At 39.0% G+C, this 18,116-nt stretch overlaps 1 protein-coding gene across 1 annotated transcript in view; it reads left to right on the top strand.

Annotated features, from left to right (window-relative positions):
• The window catches only part of rab3gap1 (RAB3 GTPase activating protein subunit 1), a 120,184-nt gene that overhangs the window by 72,139 nt on the left and 29,929 nt on the right, over positions 1-18,116 (top strand). Inside the window, 5 exon segments of the mRNA XM_086091727.1 lie at positions 8,145-8,489; positions 8,769-8,906; positions 11,250-11,477; positions 13,766-13,862; positions 16,828-16,931. Coding sequence (XP_085947853.1) covers positions 8,145-8,489; positions 8,769-8,906; positions 11,250-11,477; positions 13,766-13,862; positions 16,828-16,931 — 912 coding nt within the window.

Here is an 18,116-nt window from a genome sequence, read left to right as displayed (position 1 = left end):
CTGCCGAGGCTTCTTACAGGTTATTCTACTAGTAGGGGGATTCTTTAACCAGCCACAGTGAATACGATGTTGTCATTCCTGAGTCCCTTCCGGATTGAAAGGCTGCGAGACTTTGGTGGCTTAATCTTCATGGGAGCCCAGGCTAGTAGCTCTTCCAGCCGCTTGAGGATTCTAGCTGTACAAGCTGCTGTTTGGAGGAGGGTGGTAATGTCATCCATGGGAACTGACCCGAAAGCATTTGCCAGATCCAGCCAAACTACATGCAGGTCTGTTTTGCTTCGCTTGGCGGTCTGGATTTGCTCCCAAATCGCCGCAGCATGTTCCACGCAGCCATGGAACCCTGGGACTCCTGCCTTTTGGCAGATGGTGTCGATGCACTTGTTCGCCAAGAGGTGGCTTTGTCATCCGTCTGGCCAAGATGGCGAAAAACCTCCAGGTCCAACAGAGCAATGCCTCTGAATTGGCTGAGGTTTTGGGAGACTTTCTCCTTAGGGATGAAAGGGGTGACTGCTTTGCACCAGGCCGATGGAATGGCCTCCGCTTTCCAAGCTGCAACCATAAGCCTCCATAGCGCCTTCAGGAGCCCAGGGCAGTTCTTAAATACCTTATAAGGCACTCCATTTTGCCCGGGTGTTGATGCCGATCTTGCGCGTTCGATTACTTGTATCACTTCCGCCCATCTGGGTGGGGACGTGTCAAACTCTGCGGAGGGCTCAGGTGGGCGGGGTATGTGGCCTGGGGATCCAAGGGGTTTGCCTCTCAGATTGTCACTCAGCTGGTCTTTGATGTATTGCTCGAACTTCTGCTTGGTAACATGTAGCGTTACGGTCTTTTTCTCCTCCAGGAGGCTGCGAACATATCTGAAGGGGGTCTCGGAAGAAGCATGTCCGTGCTTGCTCAGTTCTCCTCAGGTGTTTAAGCCTTTCCTTGGTCTTGTTCCAGAGGTCCTTCAAGCCCTCTTTTTCCTCAGCCTCAGCTCTCCTCCATGACTTCCTCAGGAGGCCTCGCTCTTTTACCAGCTGTTAAATTTCCCTTTCTCGCCTTCCGGTTTGTCTCCGAACTGATTTCTCCCTTCCTCATGGATGAGATGGCCGAGGATGTTCAGTTTGGAGATTGGGTTCCCCTTTAGGGCGTTCTGAAGGGTGGTTCATATGCTCTCATCTGGGTTTTTCCATGCTGAAACACCATTATGTACTGTATATTTTTGTATTATACCTAAATGAAATATTACATATTACATCCTTTGGGACTGATAGCTGTGAATGTCACTATAACGCCACACTGCAGCATTTGGTTGCAAAAGCTAAAAACTATTACAACTTCAAAAACAGCCAACTTGAACTTTGGGTTATGAAAAAATTTAAATGCTATGCCCATTATATTCCCTCAGCCAAACTCTCAACTCCAACAGTCAGGCCCCCCTCCACAGTTTTCCTTGATTATGGCGGCACCATATGGACAAAAGCCGTAGTGTATTGCCTTGAATGAAGGCCACATTTCCTATAAGGACTAGTGCAGCGCGTTGTCTTAAGGTATCTAGAGTTGGATTGAAAAACTTTTCTGTTTGCTATGGCTGTGTGAAGGTAATCAATCTACAGTATTTTATATATGTTTTCTTTATACAGTACTGTAACCTTTCTCAAGTATGTTAACTCATTCACTCGCAGCCATTTCACACCAACTTCCTTCATGTCCTCTTTAACTACGTCCATAAACCTTGGTCTTCCTCTAGACCTCCTGCCTGGCATTTGGAAACATCCTTCTGTCAATATACTCACTATCTCTCTTCTGGACATGTCCAAACCATCTCAGTCTGGCCTCTCTGACTTGATCTCCAAAGCCTCTAACATGTGCTGTCCCTCTGATGAACTCATTCCTGATTCTTTCTATCCTGGTCACTCCCAAAGAGAACCTCAGCATCTTCATCTCTGCCACCTCCAGCTCTGCCTCCTTTCCTCAGTGGCACTGTCTCCAGACCAAACATCGCTGGTCTCACCACAGTTTTATAAACCTTTCCTTTCATTTTAGCTGAAACTATCACACATCACACCTGACACTTTTCTCCACCCGTTCCAGCCTGCCTGCACACGCTTCTTCACTTCTTTCCCACACTCTCCATTGCTCTGGACTGTTAACCCTAAATACTTAAACTCCTCCACCTTTTTGGTCTCATCTCCCTGTAACTTTACTCTTCCACTTGGGTCCCTCCCATTCACACACAGATACTCCGTCTTGCTACGGCTAACCTTCATTTCCCTTCTTTCCAGAGCAAGCCTCTAGCTTCTCCTCCACCTCCCCTGCTCTCACTACAGATCACAATGTCAAAAGCAAACATCATAGTCCATGAAGATTCCTGTCTAACCTCGTCTGTCATCCTGGCCATTACCAGAGCGAACAAGAAGGGGCTCAGAGCTGATTCCAGATGTAGTCCCACTGCCACTTTGAACTCCTCCGTCACACCTACAGCACACCTCACCACTGTCTTACAGTCCTCATACTTGTCCTGCACCACTTGAACATGTGAACACTGAACATTGAACACTTCTCTGCCACTCCAGACCTCCTCATACAAAACCACAGTTCCTCTCTGGGCACCAACATGTCCATTGAAGTCTGCACCAATGACAACTCTCACTTTTAGGGATGCTCTGTATCATTTCATCAAGGTCCAACCAAAAGTTATCTTTCTCCTCAAGGTCCAACCAAAAGTTCTCCTTCTCCTCCAGCTCACATCCTACCTGTGGCGCATACCCACTAACAACATTTATCATCACACCTTCGATTCCTAGCTTCATGCTCTTCACTCTATCTGACACTCTTTTTACCTCCAGGACGTTCGTTACAAACTCCTCCTTCACGATAACTCCAACTCCATTTGTCTTCCTATCTACCATCTACCTATCTATACATTTTAAGTGCATACATAAAAGCACTAAATTAAAAGTAGTAATAGGCTAGTTAAAGAAAGAGATGCTGGAGCTGACAATTTGGAGTATTTGCCGATGTTCAGATTACATAATGATCTGCTGTCAGGTAAGAAAGAGCACATGCAGTCATGTCGCATAAATGTGCACCTTATTATTGAACACGGCTGTACGTGCGTCTGGCTTGGCTTCTGTTCGATTTTGTGCTGAGGGACACACTATGGTGTTTGTGACTTTTATTGGGTGTTATGGCCATTTATATAAATCATTTCTGAATTATGTTGGGGGTAATCACCGTTTTTTCATATTTTTTTTTGAAACAGGTGCCCAAAGACTAGCTAACAGCTCGGCTAAAAACACGCCCTAGTTAGAAAATACATTGTCTACAAAATCACTTATTTTTATAAACTTAGACCAAAATTTAAACTTTTCTACTGCTCGGTAATGAAAATAGTACAACGGCGTATTAAGGCCACTTTTTTCAGAGGGGGGATAATATTCCGAGAAAAAACTCGCAAATTTGCCACTTTACAAAGAGAAAAAAACCTCAGAAACTTACGAAAAATACACGTATATATGATGTTTGAAGCGTTGGGTACAGCCAGTGACAAAGACGCCTCGCTTTGAGAAGGTCCACACCCTGAGGATCAAGCATTTAAGTTATTTGTTAAAATGACTATTTATTTTGTACATTTATGTTCCTAGAATTATTATTTACACATTCATGCATTTTGCTATTTTTTTGTACAAGTAGTTAAGTTGATGTGTCGATTCTGCTGCACTCCGTCATTCACTTGCATTTACCTAAAGTATGCTCGCTTTTGATTGGTTAGTGTTAGTCAACTGATAGGGGCTCAGGAAGTGTTGTTGCTCTAGCTGCTGTCCGTGTATGACGGGAAAAGTTTAAATTAAGAACGAATCTGTCTTAATCCTGCCTTTTCATTTTATGAACAGTGTCCCATTAACCACCAACGAATCCTCACATTAGACTATAGCTATGCTACGTGTATTTGTCGTAAGTTTCTGAGTCTTTTTCTCGCATATTTGCCACTTTATAAACTCACAAATTTGCACACAAAAAATTGCGCAAATTTTGCACTTATATATATATATATATATATATATATATATATATATATATATATATATATATATATATATATATATATATATATATATATATATATACACACACAGTGCTGCTCAAACCTTGTGAAACCTGCAGGCATGGTCAGATTTTTTTGTATAAAATATTAAAATAATCTTATTAAATATTTAGTCATACCCAAATCTACAATGCTGACATTGAATATAATGGACTTGAACAAAGAGAATGATAATATTGTCATTCATTATTGAGCAAAAGTTGTTGATTTAAGAAAAACTCAGATTTCATGGGTGGTGCTTAAGTATGTAAACCTCTCATTGAATCAGACATTGCACCTCCTTTTGCAATAATAACTTCATCCAAACACTTTCTTTAGTGACTTATCAGTCTTTCACATCTATTTTGGGGGATTTTTGTTCAAAGTTTGTAAAGTTTGTGAGCCTCTTGAGCAATAATTTGGACTTTCCAATTGTTTCAACCTGATTTTGTTATTCAATCTGAACCATTACATTTTATATGAAAGGTGTAGGTTTATCAGTTCAATGCATTGTTCTTTTTTTTTTTTATCAATTGTGTAGTCAAAACTTAATTCAAAAGAGTTTTTGGTCAATTTATGTATGTGCAAAAGTAAGTGAACCCTGAGCTGCATTGCTTAAAACAAGCAGTCAAGTAGGATCAGGTCGGACAAATTGGTAGCTAAACTAACCACTGAAATTGAGAGGTTTGATGAGAGGTTTAGCAAAGAAATTGTGCATCACCGACTGAAACAGAGACAAAACGACGTCACTTTAGTCTTACCCAGGTGAACCCATACAGGTCAGTCATGCTGAGAGGAAGAGAAATCTCAGGGGACCTCAGGAAGTGGGTAGTAACAGCACATCTGTCTGGGGAAAGCTATAAAGTCATCTAAAAAAAATTTGCTTCATCATTCCACTGTGAAGCAGATCATCTGCAACTAGAGAACACTGAAAATTACTACAATCCTGTCTGGAAGTGGACGATCTTCTAAAATATCAGCAATAAAATTGATAATTAAGGTAAAAAGCCAACTCAAACATCACATCAAGGGATTTGCAGACCTCTTTTGCTGCATCTGGGACACATGTGCATGCTTCAACAATCGGAAGAAATGTCAATTGACAAGGCTTTCATGGAAGGCTTGCTAGGTAGAAGCCTCTGCTCACAAAAAAAGATCAAAGCTGCCCATCTCAACTTTGCCAGTGAGTACCTGGACATCGCTGAAGCTTTTTGGAAGTCCCTTCTGTGGACAGATGAGTCCAAAATTGAACTGTTTGGTCACATCTAAAACAGCCGTGTTTTGTGAAAAGTCAACACTGCATACCAGCAAAATAACCTTCCCCCTAGAGCAGAGGTGGGCATCGAGGGCCGGAGACCTGCAGGTTTTGCATGTTGCCCTTCTCCAACACAGCTGATATATGATCAGCTTATCAGCAAGCTCTGCATAAGCCTGATAACGATCCTGTTGATTGGAATCAGCTTGTGTTGGAAGTGAGAAACCTCCAAAACCTGCAGGACTCCGGCCCCGGAGGGCCAAGATTGCCCACCTCTGCCCTAGAGTGAAGCATGGGGGTGACAATGTTAAATTCTGGTCTGGCTTTCCATCCTCAGGACCTGGACAACTCAACATAATCCAGGGAATCATTAATTCAGAGGAATATTGTGAAATCCTGGAACATAACCTGAAGCCATCCTTTGTGAAGTTACAGCCTGGTAGAAGAAGGATCATGCAACATGACAATAGTCCAAAGCATTCCAGCAATACAACCAAGCAATGGCTGAAGAACAACAAGATTCATGTTCTGGATGTGCCCAGTCAATTTCCCGACTTAAATTCTTTCAAAATACTGTGGCGGGACCTGAAGCTGGCAGTTTATGCTAGACGCCCATCCAACCTCTCTCAACTGTCTGCATTTTGCAAGGAAGAGTGGCAAAAATTCCCCCAAAGTAGATGTGAAAGACTGATAAATCACGAAAGAAAGTGTTTGGATGAAGTTCTCATTGGGAAAATAGGTGCAATGTCTGATTAAGTGAGAGGTTCACATATTTTTGCACCCATGAGTTTTTCTTAAATCAACAACTTTTGTTAAAAAATGAATGACAATATTATCATTCTTTTTGTTCAAGTCCATTATTTTTAATGTCAGCATTGTAGATTTGGATATGACTAAACATTTAATAAGGTTATTTTAATATTTTTTACAAAAAATCTGATCATGCCTGCGGGGTTCAAAAACTTTTGAGCAGCACTGTGTGTGTGGGTGTGTGTGCGCGCGTGTGTGTGTGTATATATATATATATATATATATATATATATACACACACACACATATATATATACACACATATACAGTGTATACATATACAGTGTATACATATACAATGTATACATATATATATATTTATATTTATATATATATATATATATACATATATATATATAAATATATATATATATATATATATATATATATATATATATATATATATATATATATATATATATATACATATATATATATATAAATATAAATATATATATATATATATATATATATATATATATACAGTGGTACCTCGGAGTTTGAACATAATTCGTTCCTGCAAAGTGTTCAAATTTCCGAATTGTTCAAGCTCCAAAAACAGAAAACTCCTATTTTAATTTATATTTGTTTTTTTACATTTACGGTACAGTACAGTTTTCAAACAATAAAAATACCTTACTTTGCCTGTTGTGGTGTGATGGCATCAGTGGATGATAAATGCTATGTTAATGCTAGCTTTAGTTCAGTGCTGAGTTTGTGTATTTTACATTGGGCATATAGTTAGACTATTAAGCAGTCATTGCGTGCGTTGTTTATTTTAATTTTATTTTTATTATTTATTTATTTATTTTTTATTTATTTTATTTATTTTTTTGTTTAATGACAGGCACGTTGTTGAACAGCAAAGGGGGGGTCCTCGTGCTAGTATTTACAGAAGTAGTCACAGTAGTTACAACGTGCGCGATAAACTCCTTCATTATTCCACTGTGGTTCGTAGCACTGTATGATTTACTTTGCTGCCATTGGCACTGTTGTCTTTCTTTTGGTCCATGGCGAAGACATTTTTTCAAAATGCACTCGCGAGTATGGAGCACCTCCGGGAGCATTCACAATCTGACTGGAAATTAATAGTGCATAGTTTCAACTTCCGTAACGTGAGCATTCGGCATTGCTCGGCTTCACTCGGCTACCCGTTTTCAAGGTATGTTCGGCTTAGCTTGCTTTGCTTGTTCGAACTCCGAAAATAAGTTTAAACTCCGAGGCATTTTTTACTCCGATTTTTTGGTTGAAGTCCGATTTGTAGGAGTTCAGAGACGATCACACTCTGAGGTTCCGCTGTGTGTGTATATATATATATATATATATATATATATATATATATATATATATATATATATATATATATATATATATATATAATTTTATTTCATATTGGTTGTTTTTTATTAGAATTTGATAACAATTTTAATTTTGCACTAGGGAGCACCACATTCTCGTATCTTAACTCATTTGCTGCCAAAAATGTATAAATACAATCTATTTTATAAATTACCATGCTCCCAAAGATGTATTTATACGTGTTTATTTTATTTTATTCTGGAGCATTCAGAAGGCTTTGTTGCAGCCTCTGAACTGAAGAGAATTTTTGAAGCAATGGTAGTTATTACAAAAACGACCAGCAGGCTGCAGCAGAGTATAAGAGATCAACCAGGGCCATGTTGCAAAAAGCTCTTTCCCTCACTGTTTTAAACAGTTTTGTGAATAATGATGAAACTTAGCTATATTGTAATGCTAATTGCTGCAAAACATACAAAAATACTTTTTTTCCTGATGAAAGAAGGGACTCTAATCTTTCTTTTGGTTGGTTCCATGTTTTATAGCAATAGAACACAATATTCTATGCAAAATCGGTCAAAATCCAGTAAAACAGCCGGGAGCGAAGGGGGTTGCTTCCGTGAAAATGACTGGGATGGAATGAGTTAATGTTACAATGACAATAAAGGCTATTCAATTCAATTTTTTTTCTGTTTATATCTTCTGTGTGCATAGATGCTGAATTGTTGCATCAAGAGGAAGCAAGCCAGGGATCACATTGGCAAGACTCTGGAGAGAAGCAAAGAAACTGCCTTCCAGAACATTTGCCAATTGACAGAAGTTACAGCAGCGATTTCATCCAGCCAAATAACTGCTGTGTCACCTGGGAAATCCTTGGACTCTTGGAGTGACAGCGAAGAAGAGTTCTTTGAATGCTTGAGTGATCAGGGGGACAATGAGTCTCCATGTATTAGAAGGGAAAAAGATGGCAGTAAAACTAAAGCAGAAGGCAGGTTGCATCCCTGTAACAACATGATCCTTCTGAACTCTTCAGAGCTTCTCTTCATTCCTGTGACTCAAGTAATTCTTCCCTCTTACTTGTTTTGACAGCATGCTTTTATTTTACATTAATATCTTACAAAACAATACTATTGTGTGGATTACTGAGCTGATGTGCAAATGTTTTTGTAAAACATAGCAGGAAATATAAGACAAACATTGCACACGTTTTAGTAATATCTTCAGTGTCTATTTGGTGAGGATGTTTGTCACTTGCTGACTTTTTCTTCCAAGATTTTAATTATTCATCTGCACATCAAGCATGGCAAGAGTCGTAAATATAGATATTTGTTTTAACAGGAACCTGCTCCCATGACTGAGGATTTGTTAGAGGAGCAGTCAGAAATACTTGCACAACTAGGGACATCAGCTGAAGGTGCCCAACTCCGGGCTCGGATGCAAAGTGCTTGTCTTCTGTCTGACATGGAGTCGTTTAAGGTTTGACACACCAAGTAGGCAGTAATACCTCAGTAATGTTGGCCTGATGCCAGAGATTTCTACCCCTAGTATATACGTAGCTAAACACCAATAACAAGATACCAAATATTACACTTGGTGAGGATTGTATTACAACTACCCTTGTATGGAGGACCAAAACTGCATAAATTTAAAATAAATCAATCAATGAATAAATAAATGTCTAAAAGTGAAAATAAAAAATATAATTCAAAAATTAAATCCCCAAAAATAAATATAAATGGCAACAAAAACAACTAAATATGTATATCCATAAATAAATACATAAAAAATAAATACAAAAACGAGATTTAAAAAAAATAAATGTCAAAATAAGTACAAAAATATATAAATAGATTTAAATCTCAATCAATCAATAAAATGGCTCTGCTCTCACATTTATTTAGTTCATGCTGCAGACGCTCTTTTAGGTTGAAATGTTATTCAAATGAGGGGGCGTTCTTAAGCATATCTTGGGTTGGGCTCCGCTGTTGCAAACTGCCTAGAGTGAGCGGGTCGGCGAACAAGGAATTCTCGCCGGCTTGCATAGAAAGCTCCAGCAATGGACTTGTTCACTGTCACCACAACTTGCGACTTGACTTGTCCGACAATATGAGACAGCCCGAAAAAGCTTTGCTGGGATGTTTTCGTCACCTATAAGTGGGGATACTCAGGTCCCCTCTACTTATGCCGTAGCAGCAAGTTATAGCAACAAGCTTCGGCTTGCTTCTAAGGGCCATAAACATGTTGCGGAATTGCTCCAAAGTCAGTATTCACAGCCTCCATGGGAGCGTACAACAGGCGCTTCATATAAGTATCGTTCTCACTTCTCACAAAGAGATTACGAGGAGTAGTGAATAAGAGGGAAAGACAGAGAAGCCATGCTAATTGCTATGCTAACTGGCTAATGTGATCATGCAACTTTCATTAAGTGTTTGGGTGATCGATACACTTTTAACAAAGGTCTCGCTAGAAGTGCGTTAAAGCGGAGCATGTCCAACTTTGAACAGCAAAATAGGCAATTTAATGAGTCTCTTGATAGGAAAAACTAATGCTGCACGTTTAGCAAACTCATGCTACACGCTTAGGTAAACAGGAAGTGATGTGTTTGTTACAGCGTCCCGTACATCAGCGGGGAGGAGTGGCCGAGAAGATTAAAACGAATAAACATACATTATATGAAGCGATTCAGAAAACGGATGGGTGTACTATATTGAATAAATATTTTGTCATTAAATGTTATTTGTTTTCACAATACAGTCCTGAGTTTATATTTTGACTCTCATTGATGTTTTGAAATGTGCATATAAATGTTCGAAAAATTACATTACGGCATAGCTCCTTTTTTTTTCTCTTTTTAATCAAGTTGTCCCCAAAAAATGTCTCTTATTTAGTTTGTATGTATGGAAGTGGGCGTGGACAGTGGTACTTAGAAAAAGTTCAATGTCACTCCCATTGAAAATGGATGAGGAAAAGTTGATATTTAACGTTGAATTGTGCGAATACTGTAAGTAATGTGGAATCAGACAATATAAACCCTGAGAGGTGTGAATTTTTGAATCAATTTAACGGTGTAAATTGGAAGTATTATGTGGGAGTTGTTTCACGGCAAAAATTGTGGAGAATAAAAATCACAATAACATAATAAGAATACACACTTTGATGCGGTTAACATGCACACAAACACAAGTGTTATCTTTAAAGAACATTTGCAGTATAATGTGTATTTAGTATTTGTTTATTGCTGACTTTATTAACGTGGATGACTGTCAGTAAGTTGTTAAATCAAAAAACCCTGCACTTTCCAGATCCTTTAGGGTTGATATTTAGCTTTTTCTTAAAAAAAAATACTTTTTTGTCGAGATATCTAGTAATGTTTCCCATAATGTCCAGCACTAGTATAATATATAATTATGTTTGCACTACACCTTCAGAATTATGTTGTCATAGTGAACGCTTTTCAAGCTGCATGTCAATGTTTTTAGTAGGTTTATACCTGTAATTGTAGTAGATAAACTCTTTCATATTCATTAATGCTTCATATACCTCAATATCCTATATTGCATAATATAGATGAGTAATAAATATTGTTTTTTGAAAAATACATTGGAAAAAAGACCTTTAAAAAAATTATCACTAATTAAATTGTAGTCCCAGTTTTGAGGGGAGTTTGTGTAATGGTCCTAGCTTAACAGCCTAGAAGGGAACATTGGTCAAGGGAGGGTTTTTTTTCTTCCAAAAGTGGCTTGCATCTTGTTGCATTTTTCATATTATTTTTGTTGCTGCTGATTGAATAAATCATGCTATTTTATTTTTTCACTGTAGGCAGCCAACCCAGGTGCCGTTCTTGAGGACTTTGTTCGCTGGTACTCACCCAGGGATTTTTGGGAGGATGAGATTGTCAACGAGAAGAGTCAAACAGTGTTGAAAGGCCAGCTAAGTCCTAGGATGAAAATCCCAGGTAACATATGGGTCGAGACTTGGGAGAATGCCAAGGCTGTACCTGCACATCGCCAGAGGAGGCTTTTTGATGATACCAGAGAAGCAGAAAAGGTCAGAAAATGTTTCAAACCTTCACTGAGCATCACATAATGTGCATTAATTGTGAAACAACAATTTGGGATCTCATTCATGATGTTTTCAGCTACCATTAAGGTAAAATTGTCATGTTAGATAGCTAATAATTTTGGCCTTTGCCCTTTTTTTTCTTTCAGTTGAGTTAAAAGGTATAGTGGCTGCGTTTTCCGGGTGGGTCATCTTACCTATTGGTTCTCCATCCAGTCAATCAATCTGGACAAATGTTTACGTAACGATGTGCTTGTTCCTAGCTGCCCATGCACACTTGGAGTGTTTGTAGCATGTAGCCAGTGAGCTTCAGTTTCAGCGGTTTTAGCTCCACCAATTTCACCGCGTACTATAAAAATGGCTGAGAGTCGCAAGAGGACACCCGTCTATGACTGTAAACAGAATCATGCACGCTCGGGTGCACGGCTGAGAGATGTGCGTGCATTTGAGATAAGGAAGGAAAGGTGATGCGTGGGAAAAAAACAATCTGCCGTCTTTAGTATGTGGTGTGATCTGTTTAGCTACACTGTGTAGACTTGCACTACTTCAAAGTGACTTTTGCGATGTCTGTTGCTGTAAGTGCACGTTGTTCAATAAAACATGTCTGTAATAGCAACCTCAGTTTATTTAGTTACCTGGAATGTGAAAGGCCACAACCATCCTGTTAAACAAAAAAAGGTTCTCAAGCATTTGAAAAATATGAACGCTGGTGTAGCCTTTATTCAAGAAACCCATATTAAAACTGAAGACATTGCTCGCTTGAAATCTGGTTGGCTGGGGCAACTTTCCAACTAAACTTTTGCAGGGAAAGCTAGAGGTGTTGGAATATTGATAAATAAGAGACTTCCATTTATTCCTTCCACAATTTTGACTGACTCAAATGGGCGATATGTTATAGTAACTGGTTCACTGTTTAATGTTAAAGTTACATTGGCTAACATTTATGCTCCGAACTGTGATGACCCTAATTTCTTTTTACATGTTTTTGGTCGTTTGCCGCATCTTAATTAGCATCTTTTAGCTATGGGAGGTGACTTCAATTCATGTTTAATCCCTGGGATGGATGGATCATCTGTAAGAACTGGATATTTAATTTATTTTCTTTCGACATATGGTATTTCAGATATTTGCCGTTTTTTGCATCCACATGATAGGCAGTATTCCGTTTTTTCAAATCCCCATCAAACATATAGTAGAATTTACTATTTTTTTTACTGACAACAAATTAACCTCTAATATTAAGTTATGTGAATATCAACCTATTGTTAAATCTGACCATGTGCCTCTTTTGTTGACAATGAATATACCTGGTGTGGACTCTCCTCGATGGCTCTAGAGATTCAACTCTGTTTTATTGAGTGATGAAAATTTTGTTAAGTTCATTTCTGAACAAATTTCCCTGTTATTAGAAATCAACATAACACCAGATGTTTCTATTTCCACTGTTTGGGAATCTCTCTCTCTCTCTCTGTATTTTTATATATATATATATGTAAGTCACAATTCGGATTGGATCACGAATTTGAGTCACGGATCGGATTGTTTTTCAGATCACCCGAAAAAAAGATAAATAGTACTTTTTTTCTTTCCTTTAAACATGGAGAGTGAATAAAGTAGCCTTGCTCCGGAAAATTTAAAAAGCAGTCAAGAAAGTAAGTCAGTTACCAGCTGTCAAACTCATTTACTGCTACCAGCCAAGCATTAGTTGCTAATGCTAACAACTAGCTGCTAGCCACTAACGTCGGAGATTTGTGCCATACCATACAATGATGGAATAATTAAGTAGCGGTTTCTTAGCGTTCTAAATTAAATATACTTTCAGGATGTCATTTTGATAATGGTAGAAAATATGTAATTTCAATAAAAACTCGCCGAAATGTCGAAAAGGAAAGTCAATCTTCACGCCACGCAGGCCAACTTCAAAGTAACAGGACAGAAGAAAGGAGTTCTTTTGTCTTTGTTGAGGTTGCAAAAATTTGCAACCGGACGATGTTCACTACACTGTTCAAACTTCTGTTCTTATTTGACCACATATTTGTACCAAAAGGTCTTTATGATATGTTACTTTTCGTACTCTTTACACGTTTCCCTCGTGATGCTTTCTTACCTGGCGTGCATATTCTTTGTTTTTATTGGCAGAGCCGATGCATACCACCACCTGCTGTACTTGAATTGAATGGCACGCTATAGTTACAGACCAAGGGCAAACAGATAGCAGCCAAAACAATTTACCTCAGCATTACGGTACCTTATTTGGAATTTGCTTGGTCTTTCAGGTCTTGCATTATTTGGAAGCGCAGAAACCTGCAGACCTGAGTTGCCATCTCCTGCCATGCATAGTACATGCTGCAATTTTGAAGTTGAAAGAAGAAGGTGAGTACCTCTCGATCAAAAACATGCTTGTGAAAGTAGTTTTTAAGTGGTTCAGATTTTTCCAGTTACATTTTTACTCTTATAATCCCCTCCAAAAGTTTTTGAACAGTGACACCAATTATCTTGTAAGTTTAGTATCCGATCCAGAATAGCCATAACTCATCAACCGTTAGTCTGACCATTATAAACGTTAGTAAATATTTCCATCACACGTATCTCACACACAAATACCCAAACTAATGAAAGGCTCTACCCCTTCTTCCCATAGCTTTGATTATTAGCATATGGGCAGGGTATACCAACTTTATTGAGCCAAGGCATATATTCTTCATGTCTAAAAAATCTCACAGCATATCAAACACAGATGTCACAAAAAGGGGAAACAAGTTAATTATGTACCTTCTGCCATCAAGTGTTTTTATTAATTATTGTACATAATCCATCCATCCATTTTCTTCCACCCATGCGGGATCAGGGTGTAGGGGCACACTAAGCATAAAAACCCAAACTCGCTCTCCCCATCCACTTCGTCCAGCTCTTTTGGGGGAATCCCAAAATCTTCCCAGGCCAGCCAAGAGGCATAGTCTCTCCATTGTGTCCTGGGTCATCTCCAGGGCCTCCTTTCAGTGGGTCATGCTTGGTACATCAGCAAGGCATCCATGAAACAGATACCGAGCTCTCATTTGACAGTTTAAACCAGCCAGACACAGGCGCCTGCCGGCCGACCAACATCAGTGCACAATATACACTATATATACCGTATTTTGCATTTTACATCAATATTGAGTCATATTTACAGTGGCACACTTAAAATCCGCACATTCACATATTCACCACCGTTTAAAAATAAATAAACTTCTTCGCGCCAGCCAATCGGCTTCGGGAACGGACTTGAAAGTCACACACAGCGTCCTGTGTCCATTAGAACGGCCACCGGAATGCCAGTGAAAAAGTAGAACCACTCGAGGGGCTCGAATTAAAGAAAAAAAGGAAGGCGCTGCAGGAGAAAGAATGGCTTGCTTGACCTGTAGTGCAGTACTCGTCAGTGCTCTCTTTTTTTCGACCCGCTGAAATGCTGTACAGTAGTTTACCAAGCGACGCCCCTCTCCTCCGATGTGCGCAATGAAGCTGCTGCGACTGGTACAAATTCACATGGTGAAAAGCCAGCGAGTAGCGAGGTGGACACTCACATTTAATTCAAACAGATGCTTGCTTGCTTGCAGCGGTTTTTGCTTGCGTCACCACAACATCCTATTTCGGCCATATTCTTTCGGCTTTAATTTTATTTCGGCTGAATGCCTATTTTTGCCATTTTCGCTGGCCGAAAATTCGGTGCATCCCTTCTGTATTTTTATGACTTTGGCGACGGCCGGCGAGATCCTCTGCCTTGCACGCTTAAAACTAGGAAATGGGCGTGTGCCACGGAGTTGCTCGCTCATCACTAGTTGGGTTTCCATCCACCCATTTTTATTCAAAATTTTCAAAAATGCGAACATAAAACTGAATGGAAACGCTAGAAATTTGAAAAAGGGCCCAAAATTCGCACACAAAAAAAATTACGCTTGGAGAGGGTGGATTTTGAAGCGTATCGAAAAAAGGAAAACGTGAATTTTGGCTATGGAATTTTTTTTTGCAAATAAACGCTGACAAGACCGGATACACGTCGCACGTTTTGACCGTATATTACGTCACACGTACATTTGTAGTCCCAAATCAATGGTGGACGATAAAGTAAGGTATGTTTGGGGGGGGGGACGAAACAGAAATCTTTTTGGAATTAATTAAAGAAGCGAATATTAATGCTGTTTCAGATGGAAAACAGCAAAGAAATGCTACGGTTTATCAAGAATTACAAAAGAAAACTCAAACAATGTCATCGCACGGCACAGTTGCTTCCTGTTCTTCTTCTTCTTCTTTTAAATTACTAGTACTACAGCAGCGGAGTCCCCTCTTAATATTCGCAAAAGAAGAACAGATGTAAACGGGCATAAGTCGCATGTTCGTTTTGCGCATATTCAGTAAATTCGCTTAAAAAATTTGAAACAATTGGATAGAAACCTGACTACTGTCGGCCATTCCGATGACAGTGACGACACGGCCTTGCTCGGCCACAGATGACCGGCGCTACAGAACCACCTCTGAGATGGTAGTCACATGGAAATGCGAACATCCGGGGCCCACCAAGGCCGACTTGGTGTGGAACCGGTCTCGTATAAAAGTGGCATAAGATCTCGGAGTGCTCATTGAGTGAATACCGACAGGCCTTCCCATCTTGTCTCCCTCTGTTTGGTCATTGTTTTTCATGTCTATTGTATGGTTTAAGCCTGTTTAGTCTAATTTTGTTGCTATACGCTTGTGCATGTGTAATGACAATAAATTTCATTATGAATCTGATTACACCGTTTTATCAGCCCAAAAAAGTTAATTTGGGGGGTTGAGTAACCCTTTAATCATTAGTTGATAGTAGGGATGGTCAATACCACTTTTTTCAGACTGATACGTAACTCAATTGTGTGTAGTCACGATACCAAATATCAATACCACTGCTACATAAAATTTAAAATAATTTCAAAGAAAGACCTATATATTCCAATATAGTATTTTCCTTAAAAAACAATTGAAATTACTGACAATTTTCTATTTCTCTTATTTCAAATTTCTAGTTCCTGATTGTAAAACGGCTACATGAGGGTGGTCGATATTCGTATCGGCACCGAGTACCTGGTATCGGTACTCGCCCATCCCTAGTTAATAGTATCAAATTAGTCTTCAAAAACTGCAAATTATTAATTCATCATAATTTGCATTTACGAATTAACTACCCTAAAAATTTGGAAATTATTCCATTCACAGTTCTTTTTTTATGCTCTTGTTGAACTACATATCATTGTTTATATTGCGTTTTGTTAGTGATTTTTGCCTCTCAACATTTCTCTCTTTTTTGTTCTTTATGCTTATTTTACAGAGGCATTTGACAACATACCAGCTGTGAAAAAAAACATTGAGAAAGTTACAGTTCAAACAAGCAAGCTCCTGCAAAATTTCAGGCCCGACTGCAATCATTTAGAGGTTAGTGACATGCAAGATCTTAAATTTTAGATCTTAGATTTATAAACAAATTGTTTAATGTTAACATGAAGCATGACAAATTGTCTCTGGTCATTATTTTTAATTGCTTACAAAAAAACTAAGCAAGAGCCTTTTCTAGTAATATCAATTACTTTGATGTATCTAATTTCAAAGACCACCAAGTTATTGTAGGTGAGCCATAACAGCTAGTGGCCGCACATTTTTGTGGAATTATTTTTACTTCCAATTATTTATGTACAATAATTCATGTTGCTTCAGTTCATCATTTGCAGTCATTCATTCACGCAGGGCTCTCTTCAGGTGGTGTTTTAGCACACATGGTGAGAGAACTATGGCCCACACGAGTTTATAGCATCAATGTATTTTATCGGAAAGCATCATTTTCACCCCTGCTGACATCCCAGACTGGCACTCTGCAAACTCTTATCAAATAAAACAACATGGGCCAAAAGGTCCGTTGGAATCCTGATTAGTACATTCCAGCCTTCTTTGAGGTTACACGTGACCAGAGTGCCTCCAAGTGGTCACGATCGGAACTGCCCTCACATGAAACACCTATACTCCACAAAGTAATCTTACACATTTCACATAAGAAATTCATCACATACAAGTGAACATACACACAACTGAATGTTTCATGTCATGTTGTTATGTCTTTAAAAATGAATAACATATGTATTTCAACAGGAATGATGATTGTAAACCCAGAGATTATTTAGTTACTTCGGAAAGAACAAAATGATCTCATGATGTGTTATTAGTTATGTGTAACGATAACATGTTTTGCTTAGAAGAATTTGACTTGCCAGCCTGACCAAATTAAATTCTTAATTATTAATTCTTTAATAATTTGGAGTTTAAAAGTCTCTGACTTGGGTTAAGCCAAAAGAGGGATGGCGCCCGCACCCCCTTGTGACGGACACGTCCCACAACTTTAAAACAGCCGGCGCGAACCTCGTTCAGTGCTGTTGTTTCCAACCCTCTCGTTCCTGCTTCACCTTTTTCAACTTATTCACCTCGTCTGGCCCAGAACTGACAAAAGTACTCCCCGGTGCCGTGCCACATTTTTTCAACCACGTGGCATCCCTGTTCCCTGAATGAAGTGTCTCGGACTTGGCAATCGCGCCGAACCGCCGCCGTGATTCAAACCCCCGGCGGGCGGAC

The sequence above is a fragment of the Leptonotus elevatus genome, chromosome 12, assembly GCF_054856555.1.
Source record: "Leptonotus elevatus isolate MCC_2025b chromosome 12, RoL_Lele_1.0, whole genome shotgun sequence".
Classification (NCBI taxonomy): Eukaryota; Metazoa; Chordata; class Actinopteri; order Syngnathiformes; family Syngnathidae; genus Leptonotus; species Leptonotus elevatus.
Note: the sequence above shows the minus strand (reverse complement) of the source record. Positions and strands in the feature narration are given on the sequence as shown.